This window comes from Perca flavescens, chromosome 12 (assembly GCF_004354835.1).
Source record: "Perca flavescens isolate YP-PL-M2 chromosome 12, PFLA_1.0, whole genome shotgun sequence".
Classification (NCBI taxonomy): domain Eukaryota; kingdom Metazoa; phylum Chordata; class Actinopteri; order Perciformes; family Percidae; genus Perca; species Perca flavescens.
Window position 1 is genome coordinate 26,042,938 of NC_041342.1, and position 18,853 is coordinate 26,061,790.

Here is an 18,853-nt window from a genome sequence, read left to right on the forward strand (position 1 = left end):
ATTTGGGCATCGTACCGATGTTTGGGAGATCAGGATGCGATGCAGCAGTGACATCGTACTTCCGTGCTTTGTGGATGGCTAGCAGAAACGTAAAAATGCTCTGTGATAACATCCAGGGGATCACCGGACACGTGGCTCGCTGCGGGCGGAGCGAAGCGCTGAAGGAGAGCGTGAGCCGTGATGCTGTCGCCTAAAACCGAGCACGCCATTAAGAAGACGGTGATCGCAATTGATGTGGTGTACGCCGCACCCAGTATGACTTCGGAGGTTAAAGCTTTGGTGCGTAACCTTTTGATATTAATGAACGCCCATTACATTCAATACATGATCACAGAAGGCTTGTATCATGTGGACGCGCCGACAGTTTTGTTGTCATTACAATTCCTCATGGGGGCGACAGAAACTACGCCCTATAGATTTAACCCACACACGAATAAAAGAATATCGTAAAAGCCACACACAATCTAAAGAGAGACTTCCCGTTCTGAGTTACGGGCTTTATTACGTACAGTTTAACTAAATCAATTATCATTAAAAAGCTGCTCAAGAAGCCCCAAAAAAAAAAAAGAAAGAAACCTCTCCTTTAGCAGAAGCGGATGAAGAACAGGGTCTTTTGAACGACAAGTTGAGTTTCAAAGCCCTTCCAGTGTGTTCTCTTGACAAGACCAAAGTTATTTGCATGTACTGTCGAAGGGAACTGCATTTTAACACAATCAGTGGGGTTTGGTCTCAAACTATGCTGTTTAAAATATCCTCTTCTACAAATCATTCAAATGCTGTCAGCAAAATTAGGTTTGATGTCCTTAATTCATGTAGCCTATTTTGATCACATTTGCAAAACGGAAACCTTTTTTCGGTAACAAATAATAGAATTTATTCCAGAGGACACCCTTAAGAGGAAATTAAAGTAAACCCTCAATTGGTAAATAGCTATAGGAAGTGCGATTCTACACTAGATTGTATATTTCTGGCTGGAAGTATTAAGACTGGCATTGCAGTTGTACCACAACTTGTAACCACAATGGGTATACAAAATAAATAAATGCTCACATTCAATATCAAACATCACTGACACTGAGAAAATAAAGTGATTTTTAAAGAATTACCTGTACTTTACATTGCGTTTGAATGTGTGAGAGAGAGACATACTGTATACATTAGTGCATGTACTGTAGGTCTGAACTGCATATTAGTAACAGATAAACAGTATTGTTGCCATAATTACACTTGTTACATTAGAACTGACAAGAAAACTCACAACTCCACTAGTAAAAAAAAAAAAAAACCACAAGTGTCCTTAAATGACACTGAAGTAACTAAATACCCACACTGGCATATTAGGTAATGTGTGTAGCTTCTGTCCAAGTTATCTTCACTCATGCCTAAAGCAAAGAATAACCTGTTTTACTTAAGTTGGACTTTGAGAAAATCACTCACAGGAGAGATAAGATATTTGTTTTGCAGTTAGCTCGTTACTTGAGCTGAACTGCAACATAAAGACGACGTTTCGGTAGTAAGATTCAAACGAGTGACAAATGTTGTACACAGGGTTGTAAAGGCTTTACAGGACAGTTCACCTCTGCTTATTTGACCGACAACACAACACTGCAGCGAGTCCCTAACTGAGTTAGTAGTGCTGATTTGTCATTGATTGTGGCCTAGCTCTTGCCTCTTACAAAAGTGGAACCAAGGTTTTTGTTTGTCGCATGGTGCCATTCACCTCTACACAGTCAAAAGCCTGAGCCATGTAAAGTAAATATACTCAGTAATGAGATCAATATCCAGGAAAATACGTTTTTGTGATGGTAAACAAGAGTCGGCAATCATGCTGATGGAGGTGCTTTGAGCTAAATGCTTGACATGCTAATGACAATGTTTACAATATTCACATCTTGTGTTAGCTTGTTAACATACTGTTTGCTAATTAACACTAAAAACAGTTAGTCCATCTGAGGGATGCGAATGTGATCAGTTTTGCAGGTATTTCTCACAAACATTGGGCCAAGTAAAATTTGAATCTGGTGGTAATGGCGTTAGAGAATCAGGGTGAGGGGATCACCAAAGTAATTACGGATCATTTATTTTTGGGAACCACGAAGTTCTGTACATAGATTTGTGCCAATTCAAGTAGATATTAAGATTACACACTATAAGTACGTGATAGGGTAGATATACTGGATCTCTCTCTCTCTCTCCCTCTCTCTCTCTGTTTGATTTGGGGGAAGTGCTGTCTACCCCAGAGGCTTTAAAAACAACAGGGCTTTACTGCCTGTGTTCATGTGGGTCGGAGGACAGGGAGTGGACAGAGGTAAGTTTAGACAGTGTTTCTTTTTGGGCTCAAATTAGTCTTTTATTTTGAGAGGTACATTATGCAATATGCTAACCAATTGTATTTTGTTTGAAGTTTTTTTTTTTTCAATAGAGGGGTAGTTTTTATCTTCTTTTCTAGAACAACTCCTTTCAAAATACTATATTCACTTTTGTTTAATATCATTTGTCACATACAATCGTACAAGTTCCAATTCCAGTGAAATGTTGTGTATGTAAACATGTCTCTAAATTGAATGTGAATTCAGCAGGTAGCTAATGCGTATGCGATTAGCTACCTAAGTTTTACCAGCAATTCCTGCTGGTAAAACTGGAGCTGTAAGATCAAATTTACAAGTAAATTACTTAACTTAAACTTAAATGTGGATGGCACTGTGGCTGTAAACTCTCTCTGTCCCAGCCTCTCTTTGTCTTTCTAAATGCCAGCCTGTCTAACCCATTAGCCCCTGGCATTCTTCTGTCTGTTGGCTGTTTACCCCATAATAAACTCTTTTTGCAGATTATCTCCACATGTGATGAGAGAGACAATAAGGGTTTACTCTTAATTATTGGGGGATCAGACTGACCGGGCTAAAAGAAGATTCTTTGGCAGGTTTCCCCCGCCCTGAACCAAATGTCCAGACTGTGCATGTGCTGCTGCCCTGCACACAATTATATACAGTGTATAAAACTTTAGCACAGGTTTTGTGAAGATCTTAGCTTGATGACGACTCACCTTCACCGATTACAAAACGTATCTTTCATTGGATTTTTGTTTAATTATATGCATGTCTTAAAATATGGTTTATGGATATTTTAATGGCTACATGTAGCACCTGTGTGACAGTGTACAAAGTGCCTTTTGGTCAAAAGTGACATGGAGTATATTGCACGTCTTTCTGGTCAGGTAGATTCAGTCCCAGCCAGCCAGGTAGGGACAATGAACCCTCTCTCATTGCTGTGGCTGTACGCGGCCCTGCCAGGTCTGCTGTGGGCCTCGCATGTCAGTCTCACAGTGGAGGGCGACAATGACCCCTCCAGGATCTGCAAACCCGCCCCCAACTGGACGATAAAGGGACATTCACCCATGCAAGCGCTGCACGGAAACGTGGTTGTGGTGGCGCTACTGAAGGCCAGCTGACAGTTCTGTCTCACTCAGGCCTCCAAGTAAGAATACGTACTTGTAGACAGTGTAAAAAAATGCTATTTTTATTTTATAACATCTTTTAAGGTTAAGGTTTTTAAGGGGAAGTTCTCAGTTTCAGGGTCCTGGTATTGTGCAAGCTGGCTCACACTGACACACTGTCACGGCTTACTGGGACACTTGCATTGAATAGTCATTGTTAACCCTTGTGTTGCCTTCCCTTCGACTATTAACTTGTTGTCCTTCCGGGTCAAAATTGAAAATTAACTCCTTTTTTTTGTTGCCTTTTAAACGTTTTTCTCAATTTTTTTTAAAGCTTTTATTCATTCATGGTCAATAAACCTAATTCATCTGACATTATACTTAAAAAAAAAGCAGAAATTAGGATTTTTTTTGTTTTACTAATAGTTAAGATCACAGGATGTTGACTGAATCCCAGACTGGTTTATGTCAAAGTTTAGTCAGGATACTGTTTTGAGACCATTTAAACAGTTTTTTTTCAAACGCTATAAATTTGAATGAAACACCCCAAATTCTATTAAAGTAATCATTATTTTTACATGTGAAGAACGTTGTATGGAACGTATACAACGTTCTTCACATGTAAAAAAATAATGATTACTTTTCACATCTGTGTTCATTTTGGGGCAATTTGGTTGAAAGAAACCCATATTTATGATATAAAAAAAACTTTGAAAATGGGTTGACCCGAGGACAATACATGGGTTAATGTTATTACTAACACATGTATACTATGATTGAAAAAAATGGAAATAAATGAATTGATGAAATTTTTTCATTTCATTTCCAAAATTGTTGGTAGAAGTGATTAAAGTTTGTAATAACAATTATTTAGTGTCTAGCTAATACATATACTATACTGGAAATGTGAGTTTTTCGAGAAAAAGAAAGCGGGAAAAGTTTAAAAAGTGTCAAAGATAGTGCTGTTTGGAAGCTGTTTCAGTTTCAAAAGAACAAGAATACAGTCACTTTTTTAACCGCAAAATTAAAAATCTTTCATCTTCATGGCTAATAACATTGTGGCACACAAATGATTAAGTGGCTGCAGCTCACACACTCTTGATTGAGTCAGCAACATAGTGTGTTCTGTCACTTCATCAGACTTGTTCTTACTTGCAAACTTCTGATTCTTTGTTAATGAATACCCAACTAAAGGACAGAACTTGATAATACAATGTCCTGCCATCATCCAGAATAAACGCATGTAGTAAATCGTGACTTACTTGTTTGAATGTTAAAGGGTTGAGTGTGAGCTCAACAGAGAAAATGTCTAAAGAGCCCCGCAGTTCAGAGATAGTTCAGTTCCTTTCAAACGGTCTTGATTAGCCGTTAAGGGAGATTATTTACAGCTTTCTCTCGTTCTCTATCCGTCCCTCTGTAGAATTGGAGGCCTGCGTGACAAGCTGAACCGCAGCAACCTGACGGAGGTGTCTTTTATGATAGTAAATGAGCGGGAGGCTCTGTCCAGAGCCATGTTCTGGGAGCTGAAGAGAAGAGCGCCCCCTGATGTTCCTGTCTACCAGCAGGATCCCTTTCAAAATGACGTGTGGGAGGCTCTGGATGGTGACAAAGATGACTTCCTGGTCTATGATAGGTAAGGCCTCTTCAAGAAATGGAGCTCTTTTAGTTAATGCTACAACCCCCAGTAGTTTAACTCTTTAATGAGTGTGAACATAAAATGGTTAAAGGACAAATCCGGCGCAAAATGAACCTAGGGGTTAATAACACATGTACTGAGTCACCAGTCAAACAACGGACGCCATGCTTGAGCTATGTTACTGGTGACTGGTTGCACGGCGTTCAGCGTTCGACTGGTCATGACTGTTTTCCCAAGATGGCGCCCGCATGTATACTGTCTGTAAACTTACGAAGTTCGCTTCGGTTTACATGTAGGGACCCTCATTATGCTACAGTGGAAGTGGTGCTATTTTGAGCCTTGTTAGAGGTATAGAAATAGAGATTTTTTTACTCTACTTTAAAACTGGTCACGGTCGATTAGCGTGAAAACATATCCCAGAGAACAGTTAACTCGGTACACATGTGTTATTAACCTCTGGGTTCATTTTGCGCCGAATTTGTCCTTTAAACTGTAAGTCCCAACACCCTTGACTTGCCAGTTTTTACGGTCTGGTTTGGATCGTTCTCTGTTTTCCAATTTTTGGATTATAACTGTTAAGCGTGAAAGGTTTTAAAAGTAAAACTATCTCACTATGTGAGCACATACAGAATACAAAAAAAACAATGGTCTTTGAAAGGTCCTGGCATGGTATTCAAAAAGAATTTTCGAGATAAAAAAACATAACATGTCTATGTCTTTTGTTTGCATTATATTCTGTAAAAGGAACCAAGGCAGGAACCAATACAATTGCAGTGATTCCCATCTACATTTGGATTCTATCTCTTTCTCCCTTTTCTCCAGGTGTGGTCTGCTCACCTTCCACATAGTGCTACCTTACAGTTTCCTTCATTACGTCTACGTAGAGGCTGCAATCAGAGCCACCTATGATAAAAACATCTGCAATTGCACTGTGAGTAATCAAAACACACACACACACACACACACACACACACACACACAGTCAATAGTTTTATATTATGGATCAAATAGCTAAGTGGATGAAATAGCTATGCGTAATGTGAAAGTGGCAAACCCACAGAATGGTCACCCAGCCCTGCCCTTCACCTCATCTCTACTATATGGTTTACAGCTTGTTCTGCTGCCCCGAGTGGCCAAATAAATGCAACAAATGCAGATAGAACATTATGATAACATGCATTCTATCTTTCCCAGATTAATTCTACTTTATCAAGTGACCAGAAGAACGAGACGATGCAGTTAAATGTCAGCCAGACAACTACAACACCCATATCGCAACTGGACGCAGATGATCAAGACACAGATCCTGGGGCGACTCGTCGTCATCACCATCATCATCCTCTTTCTCATCCCCACCACCACCACCATCATACCAGTCACCAGAATCAGTCCCAACATCAGCCTGACACAAGTCAGAATAAAACTATTCATCCTCTCAGTAATGATCACCCTCATCCTCAGCATCCTCACCCCCATCCTCATCATCATCCTCATCCTCATCCTTATCATCATCATTAGCAGCAGCAGCAGAAGCAGCAGCCTGGCAACCACAGTCATCCTGCTGGGATGGAAGTGGATAATCAGGATGCCAGTTAAATTACAAGTGTTTTTGCTGTCTTTTTCTTCTTAGTATTTTACTTTTGGTGACATGTTTTTTTTCACTTTGATGACAGAACATACAGGTAAACTGAGCCGTTGAATCTGTTTAAACTGTAATCGGATTGTGTTTTTCCTCTGCTAGCATCTCCACACCTCAGTCGTCTGTGTGGAAAACGTAGCCATTGCTTCGCTGTCTTCTCCCACTAATGAAGTCTATGATGTAAAACCTGCCCGCAGGACGCTGTAGATGGATGTGTGTGGAGAGATTCGGATGTGCTGATGGTTATTGCCACCCAGACAGAGTCAGAGGATGTGGTGCGCTGCTAGTGAGCCAACCTCAGTCAGATTACTGTTCAAACATTCTCCTTCCGGTTCCAGTTTCTGCTTCTGTAAGTCATGTCTCGTGCAGGATCTGGAAGTGATATGCTGTGCTGTTTCATTACTATTTACATATAACAAGAGGTTCAAATGCGGTCTTTTATTCATTTGAATGCGTACAACCATATGGAAAGTGGTGTAATCAATTTAGTTAGTATTCTTAATCCAATTAATTAGATATTATAAATCACACCACCAAACAGTATTTTTCACTTATATTATATGCATTATTACTGGATTAACATACTGTACATTGCTCCGGTTAATACATTTTGCATATCTGCTGTGGATTTAAAAATGCTGTTACTTGACCTCTGATTAATTACCTGAATGTAGAATGAACGTTTAGATTGTTTAGAAAATACCTTTATAAAGTGTTTAGCCTGTACAGTTTGTGTAATTGAATATGGAAGGTTATTTTGTCCTCTTTCACAATGAAGAGAATAACCCTTTTTACAGTAGAGAGAGATATTAAAGCAATAGATACACGTTTTGGGAAATTTGGGAAAAGTCTTATTTGCTTTCTTGCAAAGAGTCTCAGAAACATTTTTCTAGTGTTTGGTGTTGTAATACTCATTTTGGCCACAAGAGGCTGGAATGCACCACTACCTCATGTTCTAAATGGGACTAAAAACAATCATGTTTTTTTCCAGGTGAGATTTCATTTCTCCATAAACCCAAGGTACATTTCTAGTCAAAAGAAAGACATGACAGTAATGTTAGATAACTACATTTAACAATATATGTACCTTGTACATTTCCACCTGTTTTTGCAGATGATGTCTTTGGCTAGACATGGATTTAAATAATGTTTAAATGTTTAAACTGAAGTGTCTACATGTTTTAATGAATGTACCAACACCACACGGAGGAGCTCAAATCCAGACAAAAGACACTAAACAAACTCAACTATCATCTGAAATATACTGTAAAGAAAGATGAAGGAGAGGAAGTAATTGAACTGTCATGTGGAGGTATTATATCTGTAAACACTAGATGGCAGCACTGCCATATGTTAGGCAATTCCTCACCCTGCCGTCCACATTAGGCAGCCATTCATCAAGGGGATTATTAATTATTATGCATTATCAAGAGATACGTTTGGATTAGTGAACATAATCCTTCAATTATAATCCACATCATCTCTGGGTCATTTAATCAACTTTGCAGAGGGTGCTATTCTATACGTAAGACCTTTTAAAGGAGCATGTTAATGAGCATTAAAAGTAAATTGTTTCGAAATAATACTTTCTTTTGTTGCATATATCCAATGCAGTATATACCAATAGCATCCCATTAGAAATTGTTGTAATTTGTATAACTACTGCAAAATTACTTTTTTGCACTTACTTTCTTACTTATACTGGCTAATTACTGGCATTCCAATCGTTCTTTCTCTATAAATGAACCACTTTTAATATGTTAATGTGGCCAAATACATTTTGGATCACCTCTTTAGATAATACACACACACACACACACACACACACACACACACACACACACACACACACACACACACACACACACACACACACACACACACACACACACACACATCTGTTCAGGTATGTAAAAAAAACAAAGATATCTAAGCATGTTCTATAAGTATTCAACTTTGATGAGCCTAACCTGTTTGGTTTGTCATTGTTCTGATTGGCTGTTGACGCAACTAGACGGATTAGCACCACTGATGCTCCTCAGCTAACTGTTTTAACTAACTGGACCATCTGTTTTCTACTTAAAGCGTTAATAAAAAGCGATGCTTCCTATAGTTTTTTCCCCCCTTTTATATGGCTGCAGCATATATAGGTCAGTATGGTGGCTGACCGCCATTATGTAACAATTATTGTACTGACCCTAGAGGTGACCCCAAAGCCTTCATTAACAGTTGGCTTCACGATTTGGTGAACTGAAGCTGAGATAGTTGTGTTGATTGGGGCGATTATATTTCTGTGGTTGTTTTTTCTTTTGTGTTTTTGAGAGGTAATTATTAATTACATTGGAAGGGGAGGTGTGTGTGGAGTGGGGTGGATAGATGTGCAACGTCAATAATGTCCATTCATACACGTTATTCCTGCCTGGGCCCAGAAACACTATAGCGGCCCTATTAAAGATATGAGTTTGAGTTTATTGAAATCATGCTCACAGTTAAACAACTGAATAAAAAGCAGACTGTACATCGGTTTAAAACATAGAAAGTCTGGCCCTATGGATATAGAGTAGTCTACACTATGACAATGACAGCTAAACGGTGGTGACATTTGCCTTTTTAGCAAGTGGCAACCTCTGGGTTTAAAGGTGAAGCCAATGCAGAAGTGCCTTAAACCTGCATTCTTTCAAATTTCCAACGGGGGCGACTCCACGAGCTCCAAAAAGAAGTCTGATTGTTTAGAAGTTTATGGGGAAATGATCCTACTTCTCACTTGATTTATTAACTCAGTAAACATTTTCCTAATGATATTATGGTCTTGACCACTAGTTTTAAAGGTCCCATGGCATGAAAATTTCCCTTTATGAGGTTTTTTAACATTAATATGCGTTCCCCCAGTCTGCCTATGGCCCCCAGTGGCTAGAAATGGTGATAGGTGTAAACCGAGCCCTGGGTATCCTGCTCTGCCTTTGAGAAAATGAAAGCTCAGATGGGGTCATTATGAGGTCATAAGGAGCAAGGTTACCTCCCCTTTCTCTGCTTTGCCCGCCCAGAGAATTTGGCCCACCCATGAGAGAGAGAGACATCATGGCTTTCAAACAAGCAAAGTGGCAGTTGGTCAAGGCCACACCCTCACTCTTCACCTTGCCCCCCCCTAGCTACAGACACAGAAATGGCACATACCAAGTAAAGCTCATTGTGGGACTGGCTCTAGTGTCTGTAATTCTGCACCAAGGCTGAATTTTGGGAAAGAGACTTCAGATACAGTATTAAAGAACCACTAAGGTCTATATAAAAGCATCCAAAGAGCACCATGTCATGGGACCTTTAAGTCTTCTTCAATACAGCATGATCTTCATTGTGTATATTATGGTCACAATTATTTTAAAATAGATGATAAAGCAAGGAATGCTTTAGGGTCGACCTATCGATTGAGGACAGAGGCTTAGCAATGTTAACCACGGCCCCGTGTACATTCAAACAGCTGTGAACTTCCTTTGGATGTTGTCTGTGTCTTTGTCTTTAAACTTATAGCGTTAGCTGGTAACTTTGCACCATTTGCATAAAGCTATGTGGTTTGTTTTGACTGATTGCCTGCTGAAACAGAGGGAGAGATCCCTCCCGTGCTGTTGCCAGAAGAGCCGTGAATTACTCTGAGCGGCATGCATGGGGAAAAAATACAATAATATATATTACTTGCTTTCTCCCTGATTATCTGCATAAGTCTCTACATTTTTCCCAAGTCCTTTTGGGGGGAGGGGTGGGGGCAGCAGTAGCTCAGTCTGTAGGTAATTGGCAAGTCCCCGTAGAGACCAAGTACTGAGTGTGGACTGGAGGCTGGAGAGGTGTCAGTTCACCTCCTGGGCACTGCTCAGGTGCCCTTGAGCAAGGCACCAACCCCCCCAACTGCTCAAGGTGCCTGTAGTGGCCAGCCCCCTCACTCTGCCATCTCTCCATTAGTGCATTTTTGCATTAATACATGTATTCCGGGCCTGTGTGTAACAACAACATAGTGTAAAAAATGTATTTCCCCCCCCTGGGGATCAATAAAGTATGTCTTCTTCTTCTTATGAAAAGTCACTTAGAGGGTCTGAAAAGTTGGCAACACTGCTGCGACTACCTCTATCTTTGACGTGACCATTGCTTTGTAGGTTCCTCCTCTGTCTAGGGTGTGGTGATGGCGCAGTGGCTATGACACATTCATTTGGCATGGGAGATCTGGGTTCAATTCCCACTGCGATACATCAACCAACATGTCCCTGAGCAAGACACTTAACCCCTAGTTGCTCCAGCGGCGTACAACCTCTGATACATAGTAATTATAGGTCACTTTGGATAAAAGCGTCAGCTACATGACATGTAATGTCTCAAAATGGAACTTGCTTTACAGGCATGACTGTAGTTTATTATAGCTGAAGCAAGGTTTTGGATGTAAATTTGAATATTCTGAATTTCATAAAAGGTTTGCACAGATGTACTATATGCACTTTACGACACATGCATCTGCATGTCTACATACTGTAGTGTACTATGAAGAATGAAATAAAAATGTTACGAATAATGAAAACAATTAAGAATAAGAATTTTAAAATGATAAGATGAGAACCACTGCGGTTTAATAATTGAATTTTATTGTGAAAAGAAAAGAGATCACAAAATCATAAAGTCAAATTTTTGGGGAGCTCAGTACAGTTTCATGTGTTGTTTGACTGGTTTTCAGCGGTGACCTGGTCTGACATAGTTTGCTGCTTCCATGGGAATGTCAGTTTTTTTCCCCCAAGCAAATATTGAGTTTTGTTTTGTCTTTCTTAGTTTTTGGTCCCTCAAAGTGGTATTGGTGTTATCTCATTCTCTCTTCTTCTCCCACCTGTCTCCATCCCAGCTCCAGTTTGTCATGGCAACCATCCACACCACCTACAATCTGTTTGCTGACATCCCTGACTCCATGAACACGGTTGTGTTTGCCTAGTCTCTCAGCCTTACTGCTCTCTTTCTTTAGTAACTTCTACTACCACAAAAACAAGTTGGAAAACAGGAAGGTTTACCTATCTTCATGTTTCCAGGCCAAAGGAGAGATGACAGAGGGGATATTAAAAACAATTTCTGCTTGCATGCAATGTTGACTTCATGTTGATATATGAAAACCATTCCTGTGTGTTATGAACGATATAGTCGGGCCTTAAACACACACACACACACACACACACACACGTTTACTATACTTATGAGGTTCTGCCATTTACCGCATTCATTAATTCATTCTGTTCATTCATCCAGTACAAAACCAAAAACACACTCAACGCACATTAACCCTTGTTTCATCACTCCCCTCCCCCAACTGCTAATAGATGAGACTTTCTAATCACCAGTCGAGTCACTTTATTCTTCTCTTACACCCATTGGCTGGCAGTCACAGCCAATCAACTGTTGGCTGCCATTAGCTCTGTATCCATCAATTCCTCCCCCTTTTAGATCAGGGTTCCCCTCCACAGTTTCTAGCATGTAATCCCTCTTACCAATGAGGAAACCACAGCCCACAACCCCCTGGGCTCCATCTGTCATAGAAGTATAATTGCCTGAGTCCAGATATCCCATCCCCTCCCCCTTGTGGACAGAAATGAAAGAGCTATTAGAGGAGTAATGGAATTAACCATATCTGCTTCTCTTACATTATATTTCACCTGCCATCACCCCTTTTTTTCCATTTTTCCTTATGATATTGATTTCTTCCAAAACAATACAGTATGAAATATGTTTGCAACAGCAGGTATACACCAGGCCCCCAGGAAGTTTGCCAGGCTTTAAAGCAAATTAAACATAGATGGCTGGTCACGTGATGTCCTCTGGCAGAAAAAGCTACTTTCCCCCATAGATTAACATGGCTAAAGAGACATCTGTAAATCAGTGGATCATTTTGTTTGTATGTCACAACGTCTGCGAAATGACTTGTTTCACCATAAGAATTTGATCCATTCTGTCTGATAAAATTTGGAAAGTCTAGAAGAGCCACACGGTGAAATCATTTAATCCCCATTAAAGTTAGCGGAGCGCTAAACCGGAAGTAGCCGGCTCGGCCGGTGAAGGTCTCCAGTGTGCCTGCAATGACGATCATCCAGGTAATTTTTTATGCTCCATGATGGCTTCATGTGCCACTGAGCAACTCTCATAGGAATGAATGGGGCTCTGCCATCCAGTTCTATTAAACATCAATGGTACGCGCGCACACACACACACACAGCACTTGGACATTAATGCTGGAGGAGATGTAGTCTACAGCTTAACAGTAGCCTATGTTGCTCAAGTGGTTAGTAGAGCTTAATCCCTTTTTCAATCGTGAAAATGAAATGCAATTTGTTATACAAAATTGCATTTAGGAAATATAGGCATTGGTGGTTTGCAGGATAGTTGGCCACCAGCTAAAGTAGTGTGTGTAGGTGTGGTTACAGGTTACATGCACTTAGGCTAGTGGTGGCGATGGATCTTTCAAGGAGGCTGAACGTCTGTCTAAGCTTTTATTGGCAACGGAGCACACACTGCTATGTGATCAGCACAGCCTCATATTGGCAGCTTCATTTCAACTGTGGCTTTATTATATATGTTGTCTAAATGAATATGCATTGTGGATATTGTCTTTTTATCTGAATTTATGCCCCTTCAAATTTTTGGATGAAGCTGAGCTGACACAATTTAGCAGTGTAGAAGTGAGAGAATAAATGAGTATAATTTTCAAAAACCACAACAGGAAAAATAATTGATATAAACATCTCTAAATTAATATATAGTATTTACCCTAATATAAAGCCCCCACATCCCCCCTCCCAGAAATTTTTTCTTGTTCACTATCAATATATCTATACTTTTAGCTGCAGCAGCATATTGCTTTTGACTGTGCTCGCTTCCAAATTCAACAGGGGGGCGGACAAAAAAAAAAGAACACTACATAAAAAAAATACTTTGAAGTGGCTAAATCAAAGTTCCAGAGGCAGCTACTCAGGCGAGTCATTTTAATACCAATCAGCACAATGTGGCAACTTGACAAATTTCAGAGAGTCACCGCTTCACATGTGAGGTTTTCAAGTCAACATAAAGCAAGTTTTCTTTTTCTTTTTCAGTCTTTTAATGTACACTTGAAAAGGGTACACAGACCTTTTTTGTGGACATTTTTAAATGTTACAGCAGAAAAAGCGCCCCCAGTGGCCACATCTTTGTTTATATCCCATGCACAAACACAAAGATGCACATTCGTGACATTCATTCAGACTGCAGGCTAGCAAACAAGGATTTAAACAATGCAGGTTTTAAAATAAGGAAGTGGGTTCAACACATTCGTCAGGCCTCAAGGATACACACAATGCACTTTGTGTATGTCACTGAGTGCAATAAAGCACCGTATGGTCAGTACTAAAATAACACAGGACACACTTGTGTAGCATTAAAAGCTGCTGGCAAGTACTTCATCTGCTCTCCATTTCAACACAAGTGTGATACAAACACACACACACACACACACACACACACACACACACACACACACACATACACACACAGCCCATTTAAAGAGTGATGGCCCACAACCTCGCTTCAGGCACAGCTCCAGGTTGATTACTGCTGAGTGCCGTACAGCTCAGGCATGACTGACTTTCTGGCACGCAGTTGCTTTGATCAACTTATGATTTTGCAACCAGATGATGGGTTTCATCTTGAGTGTTTAGTGAGTTATGTCGCTTTTGAGATGATGCCAAGCTAGTTACAGGTGTAACCTAAATATGAGCACTTTCCCTTGTATTTGACATGAATAAGGTTTGATCGGCATTGCATGTTGATTAAAATACTTAAAGCGCAACGGTTCATACAGACATGAATAGCCGGCTGTGCTGTAAACCTGCCTAAATGCGGATGTCCTGATTGTTGTTTGTAAAAATGACTTTGTGTCGGTCTCCTTGGTAACAGCGTTAGACAGTGTTTGGGCTGCGGTCAGCTAGAGGCAGACTGTAATTAATAATCAGGTTAGAGAGAGAGCATATTAAAGCGCTCTCGAAGCTGCCGCTACTAACTTCCTAGCTAGTGAGAGGGACAGGGATACACGCTCACAAGGACACATGCGCACACACAGACATAATTGTTGATAGTGAGAGAGGTTTGGGAATAAGAGGCTGGTAAGTGTGCTTGAAGGTGAGCCACTGGATTGTTTCATACAATGAGGGTTAACAAGAGGTTGCAGCAATCTCACCGTGATGGGAGCACACTCAACCAGCAGGCAAACTAGTGTTAATCAGCCGACCAACCATCTTGTAGCTCCCTGTCAAGTGTTTGTGTGTGTGTGTGTGTGTGTGTGTCTGTGTAATTAACAAGCATGGAGCTCTAAGTAGTCAGCAATACAAACCCTTGGAGAAGAGATGGTCTTTATCCCCTCTCTCTACATTTTAGAACCTCAAGTATAGAGCACATTTAACATCTGTCAGTCACTTTGTCATCACTTCTGTCTGTGCGTATGCGCATGTCCATGTGTTTCTTTGTTTTCAACAAGAGAAGCCCCATCTGCTAGCAACATCGTCCCCATTTATGGACAATGGGATGAACCCAATGCCACCTGTATCTGTGTTATCACAGTTATATGGGGGACGGGCCATTTGTCTTGACAGGCTTGATTTATGGCTTTTATTGTTTGCTGTGGGTCAGACAATCTCGGACATAAAGAGATTTCTTTCAGAGGGGCTCAGGCCCACAGGGTATTTACTTTTGATTTGATTCCTATTTGCATGAACTTGATTCTGTAAATTTGCCCTGTTAGCCCAAAATTGATTTCTGGTACGGCTGTCACTTTTTAGCCATGCTAGCGGCTACGCTCCGTGAATCGCAATGCTGGTCGGTGGGTCGGCCAACCACTTTGGTCCACACTGCAATAACTCAAACACAGTTGGATGGATTGCCAATAACAATCACTAAGTGTGTGCTCCTTGAAGTCAAGGATACAATTATGTATGATGGTCAGTTCTCTTTGTCACTCCCAGGACATTTTGGACAGAGGTGTTATTTCTGTTATATGACAATTCACAGAAATCTCTCACTGGTACTTGTGGTTTGCTGATGTAGTTACCATTATTTACTAGTAAAAAATGTATTTTATTGTTCCAGAATTAGATTTTTCTATATACCAGTAGCCAGAATGAAACAGAATGAAAAATACATGATTTTCTCTCAATTTTGAGCACATATTTAAGGCTACTGGAGATGAGAATCACACATAATCTGCCACAACAAATTTAGCCTTAAGTATGAGCTTTAAAGACATTAAGGCCACTTTAGGTCAGTATGACAACTGCATGACCCCTTTTCCCCTTGTCTCTGGTGCAACAGTGGTATTCGCAGACCTTCTCGTCCTCAGTCTTTAGTGAGACTTGGCTGGTCACATTGACCAAGTCCAAAATACAGAAATTGTCCCAGACAGACTGGAAGGGACATTAGACTTGTCAAGGACAAGGAGGAAGGAGAATATGGAACCCCTGTAGGATCACGGTGGAAATGTATTTTTCTGAACCACTTCTGCGTTCCCTTACAATACATTTTGCTTCACCTCACATGAAACTGAAATACAATTTCAATAGTCATTTGACTAGTTCAAGAGAAAATGGTGATTGTTAATAGCTGTAATGGTGACAACACACATCAGTGGGGCATAAAGTAAAGTGTCTCACACACTCATTTGAGGCCTTCCATTAACACTAAGCCAACATTTTTCTGTCTTATGTTGATGATCATCGTTGTAGCAATCCTCAATTCCTCTGTAGCAGCAAGGCAATGAACAGTGCACAAAAGACACCTCGCCATGGTTCGTGCTACTACTCCACTGCTCGTTTGTCGCAAAAGCTCATCTTGCCAGTACACAACTTTCCGCAAGTTGGTTTATATGATAGTTTATGCAGAAATTAGTCAGCTGTCACAGTTCTTTGCAATGGCAACAGTGCACATAAAAATAGCCGCCACTCTGACTATCTCTGTAGATTTGAATAGGAATGTCTGTTTTCTATATTTTTCGTGTTTCCCTCCAAAATTTTTGCATTCCCCCTGATCCATAGGAACATTTAGTGTGTTAGTCAAGTCCAGTTATAAGGCACTGCTAGTTTAGACTTCCATGCAGACAAAGGGAGGGAAATGAAGAAAAAACGTTTAACATCACTATCATGAGGCATAAATTCAACATGTGTTTAGCCTAGCTTAGAAGAAACATTGGCAGAAGGGGAAAACAGTTAGCCTATAGCTAAATTGAAATTGTCCTTTAACAATTTAAAAGTCGTCATATTAGCACAGAGTTAGCCTATGCATCAGAGCTATGGAAAGCCAAAGTCCCACCTGCTCTTCTAGCTAGCTAGTCTCCGTTTCGTTAGCTTATGGGTTTTCTCATTGGATGTTGTAGTTGGTCTCTCTAAAGCTATGATATTGTGGTTGTCTTTCTTCTTTATTTAGTGGGAGCTCTTTTACTCTTGTACACTGAGCACCTTAAACTGTGTTTCTATCTGGCGGTAATACATCGTCTCTTGATGATATATTATGTAGATAAGCTGATAATTCAAAGCTAACTAAAAATATTACAACTTCTGTTCACTGGCTTGCTCGACAGTGTATTACAAACCTCTTTGTCCTCTGTTTAGCCCAGCGTATGCCTTCACCTCTTTACATTATTTAAAGCACCAAGGTATTTCTCCACTCCCCTTTCTTCTCCTCCCTTCTCCTCTTCCCCTTTAGTTTTTCCTTTGATCTAGTTGCATTTCATCGACTCTGCTGATATGTTATCACTTTACTTTCCTCAGCTTTCATATCTCCTCTCCTCTTCTTGTCTCATCTCTCCTTTCACTCGTATATTCTCTTACGTCCCTTTATTCATCCCACCTGGTCTTTCTTCTTCTTCTTCTTCTTCTTCTTCTTCTTCTTCTTCTTCTTCTTCTTCTTCTTCTTCTTCTTCTTCTTCGTCTTCTTCTTATTCTTCCCCCTCAACTCTCAACTCTTTTCCTGGCTTTACTTCTTATCCTCCTTTTCCCTCCCTCGTCTCCCTCCTGCCATCATTTCCTCTCATCTCCCTCCACCCCTTCTTTTCTCCTCCTCCCCTCCTGACATCGCCCCTCCTCTCACCAACCCTGCACCCTCTGATGATTGCCGAGCACATTTCATTTGACATGAAGACAAAGGGCTGAGTACACATGTGGTTTCTCTGCAAGTCGTGTGTAATATGAAATATTAATGAAGGCATAATTTGGCTCCCTGGATGAGGTGGGGGCTTTATAATCACCAGTGACTGCCATTTCCTTCCCCAAAGGATGGTAAGGCTGTCAGGATGGATTGAGAAACAGTAAAGATAACAACAACAGAATGCTTACTGTTGCTGGCTACCGTGGCCTATTTCTGTCTCTGTGTTTAATGGTTATATTGGCTCATTGCCAGAGTTACTGAAGCAGCTCTCCCTGTCAGGCTCTTCAAAGTTAAAGTTGCTTATGTGCAGCATTTTTCAACCATCAACAGTCATGCTCAAATTAGTTGTGATAGACTGGTATAATTACCATAAACAATTGGTAGCCTCTCTTGCACACCATTGCTTTTTCTAGTTAGCTGTCTCATATTTGCCAGTAACCACTTTGCTGCAAAGACAATGTACTACTACTGCTTGTGCTAAAGTTTTCATTAATTTTTTTTGGATCATCACACAGGTCTGTTATAAGAGTGCACAAAAATCCAAAGGCAAAGTAACTAAAAGTACATGTAGTACTGGACTATACTCAAGTATTACTTTGAAGAACTTCAATATGTCAATTTAATGCTACATATTCAGAAGGAAGTATTTAACTTTTTACTCCTTTACATTTGAGAGATATATTACTTGTTACTGAGCACATACACATTTTATATACAAAACCAACCTGATCTCACAGAAATGCGTAACATAACAACAAACTCTTAAGACCGCATTGCGTGGTGGTATGTAAGTTAAAAATAAGTCAACATTGACTTTTGGTTTCACACGGGACAAAAACAGTGGTCTACTAGGTGACAAAGAAGAAAGTCACATACGCAAGTTAAGTAAATTATGTATTTTCACTTAGGGTTAGTTTTGTAAAAAAAAACAAAAAAAACTTAGACTTCTCTAAACACAATATTGGCATTT

General features: G+C 40.2%; 1 protein-coding gene across 1 annotated transcript; it reads left to right on the top strand.

Annotated features, from left to right (window-relative positions):
• Positions 1-180: 180 nt before the first annotated feature.
• selenop2 (selenoprotein P2) lies at positions 181-11,668 on the top strand. Its single transcript, XM_028594342.1, has 6 exons — positions 181-279; positions 3,215-3,474; positions 4,854-5,066; positions 5,892-6,000; positions 6,358-6,480; positions 11,582-11,668. Exons 1-6 carry the CDS (start codon positions 181-183, stop codon positions 11,666-11,668), a joined length of 891 nt encoding a protein of 296 aa, XP_028450143.1.
• The last annotated feature ends 7,185 nt before the right edge of the window (positions 11,669-18,853 follow it).